This window comes from Echinops telfairi, unplaced genomic scaffold (assembly GCF_000313985.2).
Source record: "Echinops telfairi isolate 266 unplaced genomic scaffold, ASM31398v2 ScPeMD7_19;HRSCAF=73, whole genome shotgun sequence".
Taxonomy (NCBI): Eukaryota; Metazoa; Chordata; class Mammalia; order Afrosoricida; family Tenrecidae; genus Echinops; species Echinops telfairi.
In genome coordinates this window covers 1,163,338-1,185,318 of record NW_022103916.1, presented here as the reverse complement: position 1 = coordinate 1,185,318, position 21,981 = coordinate 1,163,338, and the positions used below count along the sequence as shown (strand labels likewise).

General features: G+C 36.2%; 1 protein-coding gene across 1 annotated transcript in view; it reads right to left on the bottom strand.

The window, feature by feature from the left end:
• Positions 1-21,981, bottom strand: part of HUWE1 (HECT, UBA and WWE domain containing E3 ubiquitin protein ligase 1) — a 155,401-nt gene that overhangs the window by 74,051 nt on the left and 59,369 nt on the right. Inside the window, exons 18-30 of the mRNA XM_045288269.1 lie at positions 21,479-21,607; positions 20,514-20,615; positions 20,003-20,083; positions 18,235-18,341; positions 17,819-17,996; positions 17,085-17,176; positions 16,328-16,539; positions 10,133-10,190; positions 8,825-9,001; positions 7,122-7,367; positions 6,065-6,198; positions 5,604-5,698; positions 1,226-1,417 (exon numbers count right to left, since the gene is read on the bottom strand). Of these exons, the coding sequence (XP_045144204.1) occupies positions 1,226-1,417; positions 5,604-5,698; positions 6,065-6,198; positions 7,122-7,367; positions 8,825-9,001; positions 10,133-10,190; positions 16,328-16,539; positions 17,085-17,176; positions 17,819-17,996; positions 18,235-18,341; positions 20,003-20,083; positions 20,514-20,615; positions 21,479-21,607 (1,803 nt within the window). The remainder of the gene's footprint in view (positions 1-1,225; positions 1,418-5,603; positions 5,699-6,064; positions 6,199-7,121; positions 7,368-8,824; positions 9,002-10,132; positions 10,191-16,327; positions 16,540-17,084; positions 17,177-17,818; positions 17,997-18,234; positions 18,342-20,002; positions 20,084-20,513; positions 20,616-21,478; positions 21,608-21,981) is intronic.

The window sequence follows — 21,981 nt, the reverse complement described above, 5'->3', positions numbered from 1 at the left end:
TGATGCACATTTTCTTTGCATAAAACTCTCTCTTATACGTGAGTTACTGTGGATTTGTTTCTCCAAAGTACCTAGACTAATACAGGGTTGAACGACCCTTTCACAGGGGTCGGCAGATTCACAACAATTACAAAATTACAGTTATGAAGTAGCAATAAAAATAATTTAATGGTTGGAGGTCACAACATGTGGAACTGTATTAAACTGCATTAGGACGGTTGAAAACCATTGCTGTAGAGCCAATGTCCTGAAGTTGGACTTCCAGGTCCCTATATTTCTGCTACAGAAGCATTAGAATAACAAAGGGAGATAAACATAAGCCTCTTCATGAGTGATCAATTTGAAATGAAAATAAACACAGGAAAATTAATTAAAATAAAAGTGCAATTCACAAGGATTTAATAAACAACCATCAAAGTCCTTTTTCTCCTTGTTTCTGGGTAGGGCCATAGCTTTCCAGGAATTATGACTTCATTTTTTTTTACATTAGAATATCAGAAAGTAAAAAACAAAGTATATTCACAAGACTGATATTACATTAAGGAGAAAACGTGGAAAAGATTAATGTATATCTTTAATGCAATCCTATATAATACGTAATCTATATACCTGCCAAAGTGGCTTTATTATCTGACAACACAGATAATGTCAGATTTACAAACATCAAATGTCACTTGCCAGCAGAGGGCCAAGGATAGAATTAAGGTTAGTATTGAGAAAAATGACAGGAAAAAAAGAGAGAGAGAGAGAAAGGGTGGAACGACCAGGTAAACAGGAAATCAAGAGAGCTTTAACTTGTAAAGGACAAGGGAAGATTATCTGCATAAGGAAGTGGTAGGTTAATTATCACGCTGTAGAGAAATCAAGTTAAAAGGGGACAGGAAAAATATCTAAAAGCAATTAATAAGTAGTTTATAGGTACCTTTGTGAGACAATTGAGCGGAATGAAAAGTAAAGAAGCCAACTGCAGTAGTTTAAGAGTGAGCAGGAACGGTAGAATGAAAGACAAGGAGAGTAGGCAAGACTTTTAGGAAAGGAGTCTCTGTATCCCTAGAAACTTAGAGAGTCTTAAGGGTTGGTACGCAATCAACAAAGTATACCTAAAATGAGTCCCAAGCTCCCAAGTTCAAAACATCCTTAAAGGAAACAACACAGTATTAGTGTGGAAGACTAAGTAAAGGTTTTAATTGCCTAAGAAGTTAGTGTAAAGAAGAGAATCACTTACCTGATAACAAAGGCTTGATCTGCTTAATTCTGGCAGCCATGGCTGGTGTGATTTTAGATTTGCCCTTAGAGTCTGAAGTAGTAGGCTCATCTGTCTCCATTGGAGCCAATGTGTCACCATCCAAACCAATGCCTTCCAATAAGCCCTGTGTAGAAGCATCCATACTTCCAGCTGTACCTTCTTGTTCCCCTTCTGTACATGAATAGGAAATAAGACTGTAAAGCCAGCACCTTTTGGGCTCCTTGTTCTAAAGAGTCTCATGAAAGATTCTACGACTTCCTAAATCTGGGATAAAAACAAAAATAAATTGACATTGTATCCTCATCTTTGAAGATACTAAATAACCCAGAGGGGATCATTCATGTAGACTACAATGCTGGGTAGTGATCCTGATTCTAGCAACAGAAGATATTCTCCATAATTTCAGAGCTCTTTATCAAATACAAATTGCCCCCATGAGTGTTTTGTAGCATTACAAATCAAGAGCCTTATGTTGCCTGTACAATGAACTATCAAATCCAACCGAGAAGTAGAGGGCCCTTGTGGGGTTGGGGGACAGCGGACTGCTACTTCATAGAGATCAGACTTGGGCTGCCAAGTCTGATTCATGTGATCATCCTGGAATTGAGAGGTTCTGATGCTAATAAAAGCTTTCACACTGTAAATGTGTGACTATAATTGCTAGAAAAATATATCTGGATTGTAAGAGAGTCAATTTGGTATATGTAATTTTATTCTTGATTTTGAGTAAATTATTTAATACTTTAAGTTAAATTTGAGATTCTAATTTTTAGTTTGATGAGTATTTTCTACAGAATTAGACTTGCCTCAATTATCCATCCCTTGGGGTTTTATGTATTTTTGTTATATGAAACCCAGGATTGGAAAATCCATAGACACAGTAACTAGATTAAGTTTCTTAAGGTCATGATGGAGATTTGAGCAAAAAGGGGGAGCTAATAACAATGAATACAAAAATGAAGAAAATGTTATACAATTGGTTATGGTGATGACTACACAACTCCTTTATATACAAATCACTAAATTACACAGTATATGAATTATATGCCAATAAAGCTTTTCTTACAAAAACTGTAGAAAAAAACTTTGTTTTCATTCCATTTTCCATTAACATTAGAAGACCCCTTGTATAAACGTTGTTCCATTTTTCCATAAACAATAAAAGTCAGCAACCAAAACAAAACAAAAACCAGGCAGGATAACCTATAAATCCTTTTATGTCCTCGACCTAGATCAAACAGTTACTAAGATGGCTAACTACACGGTTATTTTTTCAAACCCATCAAACATTCCAGGGGAGAAAAATGACATTCTTGGCTCCTATGAAGACATTTAAAATATTAGAAATCCTGTATAGGATTGTATTGATTGGAATGAACTCAATGGAAATGAGGTTGTCTATGTAATATTTGACCACAGCAATTTTATTTTTATGCTAATCTTTGCTGAAATCCTGTATTGAAAGTCCCTGATACAATTCCATTTTAACATAGATACATATAAATCTCAAAAAAATAGGGACATTTCTGGAAACACAGGGAATCCAGGACAGATGATCCCTTTAGGACCAGTGGTGAGAGTGGCAGTACCAAGAGGGTGGAGGGAAGTTGGGGTAGGAAGGGGGAATCGATTACAAGGATCTACATATAACCTCCTCCCCGAGGGATCGACAACAGAAAAGTGAGTGAAGGGAGACATCGGACAGTGTAAGATATGACAAAATAATAACAAAAATTATCAAGGGTTCATGAGGGAGAAAAATGAGGAGCTGATAACAAGGGCTCAAGTAGAAAGCAAATGCTTTGAGAAGGATGATGGCAATAAATGTACAAATGTGCTTTACACAATGGATGTGTGTATGGATTGTGATAAGGGTTGTATGAGCCCCCAATAAAATGATTTTAAAAAGATAGGGACATTAGTGCCTTTTTCACACACCTACTATAATTAACAATCTTAATTGTCAATTAAAAGGAAGGCAGAAGTAAAAAACCACACATCTCTCATAATAAATAGCTATTTTAAGTGCTTGTTTTTCAGTTCATGAGTTTATTTGTGTTAGGTCATTTGTACCTTTGTCTATCCTTGATAACCTCTACATACAATTTTTAAGCAATTCTGATACATGAGCATAAAAACTTTCTAAGGGGGAGGAAGCACTAGAAATAATTGAGATGTACATACAACTAATTTTAAAAGCAATTTAACTTAGAAATATATGACATGTGAATACTATAGGGCAGTGTTCCTCAACCTTCCTAATGCTGCGGCCCTTTAATACTTCATGTGGTGACCCCTAACCATAAAATTACTTTTGTTGCTACTGTATAACTGTAATTTTGCTACTGTTATCAATCGGGCCACCCCTGTGAAAGGGTCATTCTAGTCCCAAAGGGGTCGCAACCCATAGGTTAAGAACTGCTGCTATAGATTACCAATAAAACCAAAAAAGGGGGAAGAAACGAAACCTGACCAATGGTTACCAGGGGTGAAGGACAAAGAGTTGTTACTTAGGGGGCACTGAGATTGTTAATGGTGGTAAAATAATTTGTAAAAGGTTATCAATAATGGTTGTCCAACACAAAGAGTATCATCAACGGCAATGAAGTAAACATGTAGTTGTTTTATTGAGCATATTTTTGCCACATTAGAAGAAAATAATTAAATGAATAATAATGAGTATTAATTTCTGTTTATTAACATTTGGAACTTCTATTGTAATTTCAGAGCACTGGCAAAATGGACTTGATGGCACTTGAGTTTTTCTTGCTTTGTTTGGCTGCAGAGTGGTAAAATGGGTAACTGAAAAGTCTGCAGTAAAAATTCACCAGTCATTCTAAGGGACAAAGATGTGTTAGTTTGCTTCTGTAAAGATTTGCAAGCTTGGAAACCCTATAAGGCAGTTCTACCCCGTCCTATAGTGTCACCATGAGTGTCACCCACTCACAGGCAACAGGTTCTTTTATCCTATTAAGATTTTTAAAAATCAGCACTACATAATGTGAGCCACATATGGAAGTGTACCTTTTCTAGTAGCCATATTCCGAGGATGTACCAGCCTACTTCAAAAAAGAATGCAGCCATGGAACCCCTGTAGGGCAGTATTATTCTATTCTATACGGTTGCTATGAGTTGGGATCAACTCTATGGCAATGGGTTTGACATAAGTTAGTAGCCACACTACAAAATAAAAAGCAAGTTTTTAACAATGTATTTTATTTAACCTGTATATAATCAAAATGTCATTGTTTTGAAATCCCATCAATGAGTTTTATTCTTTTATTGTCACTGGTCTAAAACTTGCTAATCTTGCATAGCTGAATTCAAACATTAAATTTTCCAAACTTTTATTTAATAAAACCAGTTGAAAATTAATTTGGATATCTATATTGCTCCCAACCTATTTAAAAGCTTTCTAATAATTGATTCAAATTTAAACTGAAGGATAGTTTCTCATTCGTACTAGCCACATTACAAGTGCTCAACAACAGTCATTTGCCAGTTAAACACATTTATCATTTGTAGCCTACAAAATTATGAAAAAACGATGCATATACATACACATATGGACCCTGTAGGACATGGTAGAACTAATGTCTGTTTGGGTAATGTCTCACTGTATATAAGATGGGGGCTTCAAAATGTTCTTGGAAAAAATAAACTACCAAATATTTTATAGTCTCACTGCATCTCTGTGGACCTACAGAGTTCAAAACTTTGACAGCAGAATATGACTTAGAAAAAGTACTTTGTCAAGTATGAAGATCTGATCTGTCTCTCACTAGTTCTCTGGTACTGCAACTGCCCTAACCACTGGGCGAATGGACAAAGGGGAATTTAGGCATCCTTGGTAGTGGTAGAATGAGAAGTAGAAAAGGCAGTTGGGGAAAGGAGCAGAGGCAAAATACAGTTTGATGAGGCTTCGGAGTTTTAAGCTCAGTGGGGGGTCAAGGAAGTAAGGCAGTAAAGTAGAAAAGGAAAGAAGTCAGCAAAACAGGTACAACAGGAGGCAGTGGATGGACAAGTGTACCTATTGCAGACAGGTGGGCACAGCTCAAGAGACTGGGTATACTGATGTAGCAGGACTAGTTATGGTGGCAGAGGTCCTGGGTATCTAGGAACTGCACAGACTCCTGTAACGTTACTCCTATCTACATTACTGTGGTCTCACAATGTACAAAACATTTAAGGTCCTATTTTATAGAACACTTCATGGATTGAAGCCCACTCGTTTATATATATTTTTTCCTAAATAAAAATGACTAGAAGTGGTTTTCATTTTAGAGTAGAGCAATAAAGATATATGAACAAAACTTAGAGAAAAGCATTAGTAAGATTTTCGTTTCGTAAGAGTTACCTGATCTTTTTCCTCCTTGTGTCATACCTGCCTTCTCATCCTTTGGAACCAGTTTCTGCATGTCCGCTTGGCCAAATTCACACCCAGATGGAAGGCTGCAACAGGAGAAGCAGTGGACAAAGAAAATGTTAAGGACTGTATTCATGTGTGCAATTATTAACTGGAATATAATAAAACATCTGCAATAGTTCAATTTATATCTCACTACCTAAAGGAGCACATTTTAAACATCATCCATACTAACACAGCTTGAACTAGGATTTATCAGCCCAAAGATACACAAGATGCTACAATATCTAAGCCAGTCTCCTATGTTGGTAGGTGAGATGCATAAGGTATTTCAAATTCTACACTATACATATCCCTACGCCATGACACCAAAATAATTCTCCAGGCTCACTGAACATCATTTCTTTGGCAGAAAAGGTGAGAAAAAATAATGAGGAGATCCATTCCCTTACCTGTTTGGAGTACAGAGAGAGAGGAGGACAGTACTTTCCCACACAAGGGAACAGTATAACTGGCTCAACTTGCTCAGAACACTTAGACCCAGCTGAGAGCCCCACTGGTTTACTGAGATAGAACGAATTTCACTCTGCAACCAAAATGGAAAGAAGTTAAATTTGGGGCTACTGTCTAAGTAATCATATTCAAAACCTGCTTTCAGCTCTTTTAGAAAGATAATAGGTTCTGTTTTCTCTTGATAATTATTCTTACCAGGTTGTTCCACATTTAAATTTAAAGCCCCTGGAAAGATTCTTAGAATTTGTCTCAAACATAAGTTTTCTGTTGCATTGAATTTACAGAGAAGAATCACAAGCAATTTCTGAAACAAGCAGCTTTGTAGATTCATTAACTAACTGCTTTCAAATTTCCTTTGGGGAGTGTTTATTTTTCTTCCTAATTAAAAGCTTTTAATACTTTGGTCCTTGAATTCAATGTTTACTTCATTTGAAAGTTGATTGTAAGAATGTTTACTTCATTAATAAAGAGAAAATACTGAAGTTGTATATAAAATTGTCTGACTGCTGATTTTATAAAAGTTGTCAGAGAATAGACTCCTGCTCAACAGTATAAAACAGAACTACTAGGTAGTTTTTTGAATAAATAAACAAGATTAAAGGTGGCAAATTTTGAAAACAAGCCTTCTGTCTAGATCTACAAGGATTCAAAAATAATGTTTGACGGTTAGAACACTTTCAAGTAATTTGTTCGGCCTCAAATGTTCTGTAGAAAGATTAGGAAATAATAGGGTAATAAAACCACCCAGTTGTGGTTTGTCAGTCAAAAAAGGGTGCCCTGTATGTATGCTGTAGATCAGTTTGTTAATTATAGTGTCATTTTTCAAGGCTTGTTTCACATAATAAATTAGTCATTCAACAATGAACACATCCATACACATGAAATTATAGAGCTCTGGAGTAACTTGACAACATAAACCTAAATCATCCACCAAAAGGACAGACATGCCAGCTACTTCAATGGCTTTAAACCAATGTATCCTAAAATTATTCTTACCTGTCCAACTCTGCAAGTATGAACAAACATCATGATGTAGGCGTGGGCAGCTGTGAGAGCATGCAATAGGGGTGTAGCCTGAGCTGAGAGGGTAGCATCTGCAACATTACCAGCACATGCCAGTTCTCTCAACAATACTGATCCCCCAGGGGATTCAATTGGGCGGTGTAAGGGCTCCAAGGAGGAGAGGATCGAGTCTAATTGAAGGAGACCTTCCTGAAGGACTTTGGGTTCATGTGATAGTGTCTGAAACAAGAAGAATAACTAAAGCATTTCTGTATAATTAATTTCATACACGTCATGTCTTTGTTCATCACAATGAAAATAGAAGACAAATTTCAAACATGGCCTGGTAAATGGTGGAATCTAAATAACCCAGGTGTGACATATTACTTGTACCTTTCTGGAGTAACATGCTGCTTCAAATGACAAGCTTTCATATTTGGTGAGTTAATTATACTAAAAACTTATCATGGCCAAACTAAAATAATGTTATAGCTATAAATCCATACTGAAAGACTATTTGAGTTTAGAGAAGGACAGATACACAATGTTTAAAAAGTACTTTTATCTTTTTAATTTGGAATCGGGCCCCCAAAAATTGCTCAGTGGGGGAAATTTTCCAAAGCATGCAAGGAATCACTATTGCATTGTTCTTTTCTTCCCTAAAACAGAGAGAAATAATCCAGGATTCAGAAATCAGCTAGTTTTTTAAGCAAGGCAACTGAAAGATCTAGTTACATACATGAAACAACCAAAAGTACCACTGAGAAATTCCAACTCAGTGACCCTATAGAAGAGTCTAACAAACTCCTGCCAAAGTCAATTCAGACTCATAGTAACCCTATAGGATATAGTAGTACTGCCCATGTATCTTTTTGAGGCTATCTTTAAGAGAGCAGAAAGCCAAATCTGTCTCCTGTGGTGTGGCTGGTGATTTTCAACTGCTAACCTTAAGCTTAAACAACTCAACTTTTAACACACTAGGCCACCAGGGTTCCACATAGGAGAACTATGTAAAACTCTAAGGAGGCAGATTGTCATATCCTACTCCCAGAGTACTGGTGGGTTTGATGAACACACCTTTCAGTTCTCAGCAGCAACTGAGCCATATAAACACATTCAGATGATATGGTTTCAAAAAGTTAGTGGGGAAGTATAATTAAAAGGTAATAGAATTTCACTATTAACTTTTTTAATAAACCCCATGTATTTTTTCAAGTTTGAGGGTTAAAAAGATAGATGCTTCCTTTCCCTTCATATCTATAAACAGCAGAATACAATATTATACAGACAAAACCAACAATTTATAAAAATAATCATAATTATGGTTTGTTATGTCTGTAACCAATTGGATTTTTATTTTCCTCAGAAATTACTTATTACACAAAACTAGATTAAGTAGCTTCATTTTGGGCAAGAGTTGGTTTTCCAATGCACCACAGGTTACTTTCTATGCTAAATATATTACTTTCACACTTGAAATAAACCAAAATGTTACGACTATCACAAATACAGGAACAAAAGAACACTTCAACGAAAAATAACAAGCACAGTATACATTAAGCCACAATGTTTGCTCGATATGTATTTCTTTTTTAAAGGAAGGTAATCAATACAATAGTAAAAGCATAATATTGATTTCTTTTGCAATCAATTGCAAAATTTATTTCTAAGAAAAGATTTCACCAGATGCTTCTTACCAATATGGATTTGCAGACACCTGCTACAGCTTGGCAGGCAGCAGATGTGGGAAAGTCAATGGGCAGATTGGGTAGACCCAAAATGGTAACTAAAGGCAAAAGTCCTTTCTGATTCACAAATTCCTGGCAGTGGTCATCTGTTGTATTGTTGCTCAAAATGGATTCCACAAATTTCATCTAAGTAATGAAAATAAGCAAAAGAAAATCAAGGGCATAGTACTTGGCCTAAATAGCCAGCTTTGAGCTAAGAAGTTGTCTTATAGTAATAAATTCAGTTATTTTCTTAAAAACCAGAATCATGACTAAACAGGAATAGAACACAAACCTTAGGGCAGGGGTCCTCAAACTTTTTAAACAGGGGGCCAGTTCACTGTCCCTCAGACCCGATGGAGGGCCGGACTAGTTTTAGAAAAAAACAAAACTATGAACAAATTCCTATGCACACTGCACATATCTTATTTTGAAGTAAAAAACAAAATGGGGCAAAACACCCGGCGGCCTGGATAAATATCATCCACGGGCCGCAGTTTGAGGACCAGTGCCTTAGATCATCCAGGAAACAAAGAATAATTACAAATAACTGCCAAGGTTATTTTCAGCCTAATCAGAAGTCAGGTAATATCAAAGCAGAGCTAATGATTTGCCCAGAACCACAGTAAATGAATTAATGACAAAATTAGAACCAATCTTTTAATCTAATCTTCCTTGCATCATCAACATATTGTCTCTATTAGTAAAATATGGATACATTCTTCTAAATGTGATTATAATACTTTGAACGCTAGAAGAACAATTAAGATCAAATAAAACATTTTGTAATGTAAGAGGGTAAAAAGGTCAGTCAAAAACTATACGTATATACCAGAAGTCCTGGAAATGGGAAAACAAATACTGAATGTGTTTTCATTTACAGGAAAATTATTCTGGTATAATTAAAATTTTTTCAACTTTCTCATGTGACATATAGTTAAACGAACTAGCTAAATTTAATTTCTGAAAATATACAGATGGTAATGAAAAAAATGTGCTGGATACATCTACAGATTATAATCAATTGTTGTTAATACTACATTGAAAAAACAAATTCCAGTGTTCCCCGTTTGGATTAAAATGGTGAACTTCAACAATGAACAAAAACTGGGAATATCCTAAAAGGAAAATAAAGGCTATTTTTAAAAAACATTTATCTTTCTTCCTTGCTCTGCACCTCAAGGACACCCACCCCCCCAAAACGCACACAGAAAATCATGAACACATTCCCCAGAAAAGCTTATGTATTTACTGAGCTTGCTTTTGAGTGAATCTTACCACATTAAGGATGTAATCCATGAGGGGAATAGGAATACGTTCCTCTGTACCAACAACCCTGTTGTGGGAAAAGAAAGTGAATTACAAAGAAATTCCTACAACTGGTGACAAAAGAACTAAATGATTAGAGGAATTCTGGGTCTTTTCCTAAGCTGAAACAGCACTTGTATAGGTTTCAAGATATATTTCACATCAATGTGAAAAATTTTTTAAGTTCTGAAATGGGAAACATTTGCTTAAAAAAGAAGCTACATACAGATTGCAATGAGTGGCACAAAACCAAACACCCCATCCAGGGAGAATAACAACAGAAACCAGAGGGGGAGGGAGACAGCGGTCGGTGTGAGATTTGAAAATAATTAACAATCTACAATCTATCAAAGGGCCACAGAGGTGGGGGCGTGGAGGAGGAGGGAAAAAAGAGGAGCTGATCCCAAGGACTCAATGGAAAGTAAATGTCTAGAAAAGAATGATGGATATATGTACGAATATGTAGGATACAATTGGTGTATGGATTGTAATAAGAGTTGCAAGAGCCCCCAATAAAATGATTATAAAAATAAAAAAGCTACACAATTAAACATCTATCAAGACTGAATATCAAGTTTAACATTAATGAAATAAAAAATGGCATTTGTTAAAAAAAAAATCCACGGTCAAATTGGCAAATCATTCAGAAAAGCCTATGTTCTTGGTAAAAAAAACCACTCCTTCACTAACAACTTGTCTAATTGTAACTTGTAACATGAAAGTTCATAAACTTCAGTATTTTGGAAAAAGTCCTTTGTAAGAAATTTGTACAAAACATGGGGGGCGGGGGGTGGGGGGTGGGGAAACAACACAAAGAGTGAAAGAAATACAGGGCAAGAATCAAAGTTATTATTTCTGAGAATGACAAAGATTTCCCAGGTCAGAAATACGGCTTTACCATACTAAATTAATCTGTATTCTGAGCCCATAACCTAAGAAACTAGACGGTGTGAATAACTTGTTATCAGGATTCTAGGAAGGATTATTAACAACCTTTGATATGCAAATGACACTACAGTACTAGCAGAAAGTCATGAAGACCTGAAGTACATACTGATGAAGATCAAAGACTACAGCCTTCAGTATGAATTACAGGTCAGTATTCAAAAATAAACAAAAATAAGCCAAATCCTCACAAACTAGCCAGTAAGAAATGTTATGATAAAACACGTTAAGATTGTAGTAGTCACAGATTCCATTTTATTTGGATTTAAAAATCAACCTTCAAGCCAACAGCAGGAACTTCTTTAACATGGGTCATATGAGGAGACGAGCCAGACAGGGTGCGATGTAGCAGCTTTCCTCTAGTTCCTAAATGCTTCCTCCCTCCCCCTCCTATCATGATCTGAATTCTACCTAGCAAGTCTGGCTAGACCAGAGGATGTACACTAGTACAGATAGGAAATGGAAACGGGATAAAGGGCAGATGATCCCTTCAGGACCAGTGGTGTTAGTGGCGATACTGGGAGGGTAGAGGGGGAATGGGTTGGAAAGAGGGAACCAATTATAAGGATCTATATGTGATCTCTTCCTTGGGGGACGGACAACAGAAAAGTGGGTGAAGGGAGACGTCGGACAGGGCAGGATATGACAAAATAAACAATTTATAAATTAACAAGGGAGGGGGGAAAATGAGGACCTGATGATGGGGGCTTAAGTGGAGAGCAAATGTTTTGAAAATGATGAGGGCAATGAATGTACAAATGTGCTTTACACAATTGATGTATGTATGGCTTGTGCTAGGAGTCGTATGAGCCCCTAATAAAACGATTAAAAACAAAGAAATCAAATGAGGGGGAAGGAGGGGGGAATGAGGAGCTGATAACAAGGGCTTAAATAGAAACTAAATGTTTATAAAATAGTGATGGCAACATATGTACAAATATGTTTGATACAATTGATGTATGGGTTGTTATATAAGAGCTTTAAGAGCCCCCCCCCAATAACTTTAAGAGCCTCCCAATAAAATGATTGTTAAAAAAATCTATTTTTAATTGCTAAAAATGTAAAATGTTACTTTGAGGACTAAGATGCGCCTGACCCAATCGTCTTATATGTATGCAAAAGGTGGATAGACTGGACAATGAATAAGCTAGGAGAAAAACGTTCATTTCATTTATGGTGCTTCTAAAGAAGATTGAATTATCGGAACTGTTAGGAAAACAATCAAATCTGTTTGGTTAGAAGCACATCAGGGGAAAAAAATAAGCACAGCATGATTAGTTCTTAGTAGAAATGATGATGCGTTGACAGGAGGGATCAATTCCAAGGAAAGGGCATCATCCTAGGTAGAGAATCATTGAAAAAAGGGTAGACCTTGCAATAAAGGACTAATACGGATAATGATTTTTGAGGCTGATGCAGGACTAGTGTTTCATTCTGTTGTACATTAAAAAAACAAAAAAAAACCCCTCACTGCCATTGAGTTGACTTTGGTTCATAGTGACCCTATGGCATTTCCAAAGCTGTAAATCTTTGGGAGCAGACAGCCTGATCTTTCTCCCAGCACTGCTGGTAGGTCTGAACCAATAACCTTCAAGTAACAAGCCCACTAACTGTCTGACAATGCCACCATGTTCACTGCATACTTGGTAGGTATTAGCTGAAACCAACTCCATGACAGCTAACAAAAAAGGTAGCATCAATATCACAAGCAAGTAAAATTTTGCTAAGTAAAGCCACAAAAAAAAAGAAAAAAAAAAGGCTGAAGTCTATTGATAGGGGACTTGCCAGAAACTCAAGCCTAATCAGAAGAGAACCTGTAAAAATGGATGTCACTGTCAATGTCAGGTGAATATTGGCTGAAAGCACATACTATGAGAAAAATGCTACTTGTATACTAAAAGAGGACTAGAAGCACTAATTGATGAAGATCTAAGACCACAACATAAAAGGGCAAAGATTTTGTCCCTTGACCCAAGCTATGGTATTTTTAATAACCATATACACAAACAAAAGCTGTTACTGTTGAGTGCACTCCAATCAGTTCCAACTAATAGTGATAATGTACAACACAATGAAACACTATCCAGTACTGTGTCACCCTCATAGTGATTCTTACGTTAAGATTCCAAGGATGCAGCGACATGTCAATCCATCTTTAGAAAGTTCTTCCTATTTTTGCCGCCCTGTAACTTTACCAAGCATGAAGTCCTTTTCCAGGGAGTGATCCCTCTGCACACCATATCTCAATGTCCAACTTTCATATGCACGAGGCAACCACCTTGGTTTGGATCAGGTGCACCTTAGTCCTCAAAATTAACTACTTTGCTTTTCAACACATAAAAGAGGTCTGGAGCAGCAGAGTAATCCATTGCAATGCATCATCTAATTCCTAACTGCTGCTTCAATGAGCATCCTTGACAACTTCAAACTTTTGTACAGTTGTGAAAATTTGGGTCTTCTTTACAAATTGAAGGCTGCAACCCTTTCAAATTCTCTTAACTTTCAGCAAGGAAAGGAGTGTTGCTTATCAGATTGTTAATAAGCCTTCCTTCTAATACTAATAAGGCAATCTTCATACAATTCAGTTTCTCTGATCATTTGTTCAGCATACAGATTGCATAATTACGGTGAGAGGATACAACATAATGTACACCTTTCCTAATTTTAAACCACCTCTTGGTCCACACACAGGTTGTGCATGAGCACAACATAAGTGCTCTGGCATTCCCATTCATCTCGAGATTATCCAGTTTGTTATGATCCAAACATTGAATGCCTTAGCATCGCCAATAAAACACAAGTAAACATATTTCTGGTATTGTCGGCTTTGAGTCATCTGGTTTGAGGCCTTGCTCCTCTTCCATAGCTGGCCTGGGCGTCTTGCAGCTGTCAATACACTGCTATAACAATTGATGGATAGCTGGATGATCTTCAGCAAAATTGTACTTACATGTGCTATAAATGATATTGGGTAACATTGATATGAAATAGGTACAAACGTAGATGTTTCGGTCATTGGCCGAGTAGGTGTCTTACAAATTTCCTGGCATAGATGAGTGATTGCTTCCAGTGCTCCACCAGCATGTTGAAACATTTCAATTGTTATTCCATCAATTCCTGGAGCTTTATTTTTGGCTAACACTTGCGGTTTGGCTTGAAATTATTCTTTCAGCACCATTCGTTCTTGCTCATATGCTACCTCTTGAAATGGTTGAATGTTGACTAGCTATTTGGTAGATGGACCTTGTGTATTCTTTCCCATTTTGTTTAGATGATGCCTACATTGTTCAAGATTTTTGCCCAAAGAATCCTTCAATATTGCAATTTGAAGCTTGAATTTTTTAGTTTTTTTTTTTTCAGTTTAAGATATGCTGTGTTTTCCTTTTTGGCTTTCTAACTCTAGGTCTTTACACACATTTTATTTCACGTACTCTTCTCAAGCTGTCTTCTGAAACATTCCACACCGTTTATTTTATGTGCTTTAGCATCTCTACCATTAAGAGCAAGTTTCAGAGTCTCATGTGACATGCACAATGATCTTTCTCTCTTTACTGAATTTTTAAATGACCTTTTGCTTCTTTTATGATGTTTTCCCCACAGCTCATCAGGTCTACTAATATTAGGTGTTCTATGTTTCAAATCTGTCTTTGGGGTCTTCTTGAAAGTTAGGCCTGTTTTGGATCTTGTGGACTTTCTTTTTTTTTAAGTTTCCTTCAGTGTCAACCTGAATAATTGCTTGATCAATTTCAGGCAGAGGCTATTGGTAGACTTCAACATCCTCATCACCAGCTATTGTGATTGGTGCATAAAATTTAATAGTAGTAGTCGTGATTTTGAACAGGCATAGATATATTTCAATCAGACATTCTTGTACTTTGAGAAAGATTTTGAAATGTCCTTTTTGACAATGCATGCAGTGTCGGTGTTTCATTCCAACTAAACTATAATTTTCTAATTGAAAATGGCTATTATCAGTCTCTTTATGCTCACTTAACAGCTAGAATGTCGACTTTTGTGTATTCTATTTCACCTTTTAAAACTTTGTACATTTAACGTTCCAATTACTAATTGATGTTTGCAGCCGATTTGCCTCATTTTGGGTCATGCCCCATCAGCAAATGAAGGCCCCCGAAGTGTTAATCCATCCCGGTTATTATAGTCAACTCCATTTTGAGAAGGCAATTCTTCCTCATTTATACTTTCAGTGCTTCCACAATCATATTTTGAGTACCCTCAAAACTAAGGGGGCTTATCTCTGACACGCTCATCATCATTGTTCTACTTTTCATGAGGTTTTCAGTATCTATTCGTTCAGGTTTTCAGTGGCCAATTCCTCCGAAGTAGACAACCTATTCCTTTTAAATAGTTATTCTTAGTTTGGAAGCTTTGATCAAACCTGGACAATGGGAGCTGAACAATGAATAAGACAGAAAAAGAAAGAATGACTTTGAATAATAATGTTAGTGAAAAATACTGAATTAACCATGAACGGCCAGAAGAAACACATCTTGGAAAAAGGATAGCTAGCTAAGGAAGCTACTTAGAAGGGAGTACATCAAGACTTTGTTTCATGTAATTTGGAAATCTTATCAGGAGAGACAAATCTCTGGAAAAGGCACCATAGTAAAGTAAAAGGCCAGTAAAAAGGAGGAAGATAACCTCAGTGAGATAGACACAATGACTGCAACAATGGGATCCAAAACAGCAACAATTATGAACAACCTATTTTGAGGTTATCAGCCTAACAGTTAACCTACAGCTCTGCCAGGACATCTGTAAGTGGGATAACAGACTATTTGTCCTTCTGGGTCTGAGTTATTATACTCAGCATGTTTATCCATGTTTCAGCATACCTAAGAACTTCATTTCTCCCTATGGCTTAATAATATTCCATTGTGTGGACACAGAATATTGAGTATGGAATTTGGCTAGGTATAGAATTGCTAAGTCATATGCTGATTCTAAGTGTAACTTTTGGAGGAACTGCCAAACCGTCTTCCATAGTACTGCACTAATGAACCGATTTTAAGGAAAATGCTTTTTTAAGTACCAAAGCATACACACAGTTGTCAGAAAGACTAAATTTCTCAAATGAGGAAAAAAACCATTAAAATAATCCATTTATAAAAACTTTTACAAGTCAAAGTGAAAGTAAGATACCGGGGAAACGTGCCCTGACCATATCACAAGGCTAAAGAACAACCTGTCTTGAACACTCACTGCTGATTAGGCTCAGTTTCATTCTGCTGGTTAGAATTAAAGCTCTGCATGGCCTGAACTTCCTCTTCTTCCTCATCCTCACTAGATGCTTCTTCTGCAGCATGATTAGACCTCGGAGGAGGAGCAGTGGCAGTTCCATCTGCTTTCTGAATTGATGGCTTCTGACAGATGTATTTAGGGTCTCTTCCAAGATTACAGATTTCTTCAAGTAACTAAAAGGTATAGGAAATAAGATTAGCAATCAAGAACGGCTTCCCCTGAGAATTTGCTATTTGTTGTAAATTTGCTAAGTTAAATATACATGTTTTAATTTGCAAAGAACCAGTAACTCATACTAGACTCAACAATGCTAAAAGGTACCTGTCAGTATCAGTAAATGTGAAAGAAAAAGATAAATTAGGAAACAAAGATCAGAATGGTAATATGGATTTAAACATAAAAGTTAAGCTTCATGTACCTTTTAACATATAAAAAAGCAATACATCAAATATGTTTAGATTAAATACAGGAACTATTTTTACAGGAAAAAGAGTAAAAGAAGACTTATATTCCTAAAGGAACCCAAGTGTCTTTCAGAGACTTGTACCAACATGACTTGATTTTTTATTTAAAGATGATGAACTCCAAGACAAGGACAAGAAATGAAGCAGACCCAATGATTGCATATGTAAGCAGAATCTTAAAATTCAAACCGTTTGTTAAAGATTTCCTTTACACTGCTTTCTAATGCATAGTCACAGCCTTATTATTGACTCACCTTGATGATTGCAGTAGTTGCATCTGTTTTGAGAGTAGGCTGATGTCTCATGAGCTCATCAACAGCACTCCCCAAGTTTGATGCTGTATCCCCTAAAGAAAAAAAAATTAACTTTTAGGAAAAAAAATAAATAGAATTGAGCCCTTATATGTGCTGATAGAAGTTAGAAACAGAGTGGGATGCTATGATTTTCTATTGAAAAGTTATCTTGAGTAATTCACCATGATAAGCTACTCTTGAAAAATCATTGGTGACGCTGGGGGAGGGTATAAGGAGCATTATTTAAAAATAGCCTCTTTTGCATTGCATTACATCCAGAAAATTTCTGTTGTCAAGGTGACCTAGTATTACAGAGTAAATGTACTTGGATCAGCTCAGTAGACATGATATGTAAAAAAAAGGTGGGAGGGTGTTTACAAAGGTGCAAGTATTAATCATCAATTTTCTAGCTGCCTGGGTAAAAAATGACAGTGCTAGCATGACATATTCGTGACCTGGAAGTACTACATTTTTGAAACATGAAAACTATACAGAACCTTATCTTCTAATAAACCAAAAAAATTAAAACAAACTTGGTACCATCAATTCATTGCTGACTCAGCAACCCTATAGGACAGAGTAGGTCCACATTTTTCATGATTTGTCATGAAATATCTTCTTATGCGAGTGAACCAATTATTATAAAGTAAATCAAATATTAAAAATTATAAAATATATAAATCCTGATGATTTACCAAGGGGATCAGAACTCCTCCTCCTGCGCATGGCTGGGAGGTAATCTGGAGACAGAAGAACTTTGAAGAGACGTTCAAAAGGCTGACATTGCACAAAGGATTGAAGACCTCGTGCATTTAAGCAGAGTGCACTGAATACATTTGGAAGGGAACCAAGGACTTCACGCGTAGCCGGAACCTAGAGACAAAATAAAGTCAATTTTAAGGTATTTAAAAGAATTCAGATGTACCACGCTAATGGAAACTTCGTTACACAGACAAACAGAAGATTTGAATTATATCTCCCAAAATCTAATTTCTTCAAAACTGTATACTAAAGACAGGACTTTCCAGCATAAGACTCCTTCCTCTACAGTTTGTCTGTTTGGGAATGTAGTCACACAGAGGATTCTTTACAGATAGCAAAAAGAACTCACATCTTTAATGAGCAGTGCATTCAACATGACATCTGTTAATCCATTGTCTTGGAGTGAAGAGAGCAGTGATGGTTCTTGAAACACAAAAACAGTTACCACTTCAGTAGCTAGAAAAGAAAAAAAAAAGAAATATAAGACACTGAGAAATTCCTGAAAGCGTTAAAAGCAATTCCCAACAGACTTAAAAAAATAAAAACAGCAACAACAAAAAATACTCAATCTACAAAAATCAATATACTTGTGCTTATTATGAAAATTGGTAATTTCCCTCCAGAGATTATTTACAATAAAGACTATTCATATTTTAATGAGCATATTTCTATATAAATGGTTATATTGTAATTTATGGTCGTATTATGTAATTTACTACCAATAAAATTTTAATAACTGCACAGTATTTCAGTATATATTACTACACTATACATACATACATGTGTATACTATATCTATACTACTTGGACCTTCGTAGTTACAGCTTATAAAGCCAACCAAAAAGTTGGTGGTCTGAAGCTATCAGCTTCTGTCGAAACACTGACCACACTGACTACTGACTGTTTTTCTTTTAAAGTTCAGGAACACGTCAAAGAGGCATACTCTCACACTATATCTATTCAGCAATGTACTAGAAAATATTGGATTCTAAAGATTTAAGGAAAGAAAACCGCATTTGCAAATTATAAGGCTGTGTAGAATATCCAAAAGAATTAACAAAACCGTAAACAAACGCGAATTTAGCAAGGGCACAATAACCCTTTCAGTAACGGATTATGGGTAAGTGCGAATATATAACTTGTAGTAATCAAAACTATTCCAGTTAAAAACTGCCAGTACAAGTTCCCCCTATTTCCATACCCAAAAACTCAGCCACTGAGTATAACACAGCAATCCTTATAGGACAGAATAGTATTGTTCCCTAGAATTTCCAAGGTTTTAAATGTTTATAAAAAGCAGGCTGCACCAACTTTCTTCTACCAAGTGACTGGAGAATTGAATCCACCAATTTTTCAGTTAGAAGTCCGTGTTTAACCTACTGTGCCACCAAGAACCTTCACTTATTTCTATACATACCTCCCACTAGATTTCTACAAAGAATTTGAATGATTCTAGAAGTTTAAGTACCTAGGCCATTTCCCACAAATATCTATGGCACTCAACAAATACTTCTATTTTCTATAGTTCAACAGTTTTCTATACTACATTTTGTAGTTATGACATTCAGTCAGTCATGAGAAAGGGAACACTCTGACGGAATAGCTCAGAACATGTTAACAATGGAACCGCAAATAAAAATAGGTTTCTTATTAAACAGCACAAGTATAAAAATTTATCTTTTCTTATTAATTAGGATTAACACATCAAAGCATTCCATAGTTCAATTATGTCCAGCAGAATTGTACATTTGCTACCACAACCAGTTTCCAAACATTCTTTTTCTATCTGGTCCCCTTGACGTCATCACACTTTTATCCCATCACCATCATTATCTTTTAATTCCATTTTTACTTTTTCTTATTTTCATTTTTCCTTGAACGTTTTGAAGTCCTGTTACAAGGACTTCTATTACAAGGCAATGCTTATACAAAGAGTAATTGATATTCCAGAAATGGATATTTGAAACCAAACTGACCTTTCCCTATTACCAGTAAGGAACATACATGAATTACACAATAGACAACATGAAAATGAAAATTCTCCAGCGATATAAAGCATACAGTAATCCCTGCCAGGTTGTTTCAGCTGGATATAAACAAGTATCACATCCACTTACCTAAAAGGAAAAGTGATGGGCCGTAGTATTCTGCATTGCTAATGATGTGTTTCAGGGAGGTAGGCAAAGAACCATCCATCACTAAGAAAAATCAAGAATATGATCAGAGACGACCATGAGGTAAAGCTACATATACTACACATTAGTAAAGTCTATTTTTATTCCAAAATAATAGTCCCTTTTTTCACATCCTCTTGTATTATTTATGTCTCATGGAGTAAGCTTTCTAACAGTAGGTTAAAAACACAGAAGACAAAGAGATTGCATGTATTAGAAAGATGGAAGTGATCACATCTACAAACTGGAAAGGGAATAAAGTCAAACCACAAAGTTAATCAGCCCTAACACCTACAAAATGATACTAAACAAATAGGAGCTATTCAAAATGGGCATGTTGTATGTGCCTTATTAAAAAAAACTTGAGGGGGTGGGGTGGTCTTCACAGAAGTATGACCATGAGCTTGATCTTGTCAAAAGGATTAAAAAACAAAGAGTTTCCAGAGTCCAATACCATGACGTATGCCATCTGAAAAAGCTGGGTCTTGAATGGCCTTCTTAAGGAAATTCAACATGGACTTGAGAAGTGCTGCTCGTTGTGGAATACACTGGACTCCTAGTAATAAAAGAAAAATAAGAGAATCACATTGCATTTAATACTTAACACCACCATGAACTGAGCACATTTTTTAAGGCAAGTATAAGGAAGTATTGATACTCAGGTTATCAGAATATATTATGCAATTTATCCCCAAATATGTCTGCAATCACTGGAGGGCTACAGACCCTTTCTCTCAACAATACACTTCTTTTAGTCTCAGAAAAAATAAAAGGGAGGGCTGGGGGGGGGGTTTCCAATAAAAAATTGGCATCTGATGGAGATCTGCTTGGACAATTCAATTCAAGGGAGATAGTATGTTTTGGGGACTATTTTGGGGGATTCCTAAGGATAGAATTTATAGGATCACAAAATGAGTACCTTGATGCTGAAATTGACATTTTCACATAGTAATTAACCTAAGAGTACAAGTAGGATTACCAGAGGGAAAGAAACAGTGAATGATCTATTCAGAATAACTTTGTATATCGATATTTTGGTTTAATAAAGTATTCTATAACTCAGTAGCAATGTTTTGCTTGCCCCTATGCTCTGAAAAATTAACAGACATTCTAATGGAGGGCTATGTATACTGGAATGAATACACGACTAAGTTGTGAATTTGGAAAAAATAAGCCAGAATGGATTATATATATAATTAAAGTTAATATTGAAAAAAAAAAAGGAAATATGCAAATTACTTGAAAAAGATAGAATGTTAAAAAGAGAAAACTGAACACTACAATGAAATAATATTCATAAGTAACAGAAAGCTAACTCCTACATGTACCACTTACACTTACCGTTCACCCAAAGCTCTTTTCATCACAACTATAAAGACTCAATGGGAAAAAAAAGACGTTTTCAACATGTATACATACCTGGACGGGGGCCAGGGCCAGAGACAATGTGAGTGATACTGCTGGAACTACATGCCCTTAATTCAACATCCAAACGGTTCTCCAGAGAAATAGATGCGCTTGGACTGCTTTCCATAGTTACATCTGCAACTGAAGTACAAAATATAAAAAAGTAAGTAGTGAGAAAAAAAGGTACGCAGAAAAAACCCCAAGGTTTTTGCTTGGAGAAATTGTTTCCATTAAGGTGATTGAATGGCATAAAAATGGAGGAAAATTGTATGTTTCATCGTTGCTACCCTGCACCCTGACTGGCTCGTCTCCTTCCTGCAACCCTTCAGTAAGGGGGTGTTCAGTTGCCTACAAATGGGCTTTGGGTCTCCACTCTGCACTCACCCTCATTTACAATGATTTTTTGTTCTTTGATGCCTGATCCCTTAGACACCTCATGGTCACACAGGCTGGTGTGCTTCTTCCATGTGGGCTCTGTTGCTTCTGAGTTACATGGCCACTTGTTTATCTCCCCC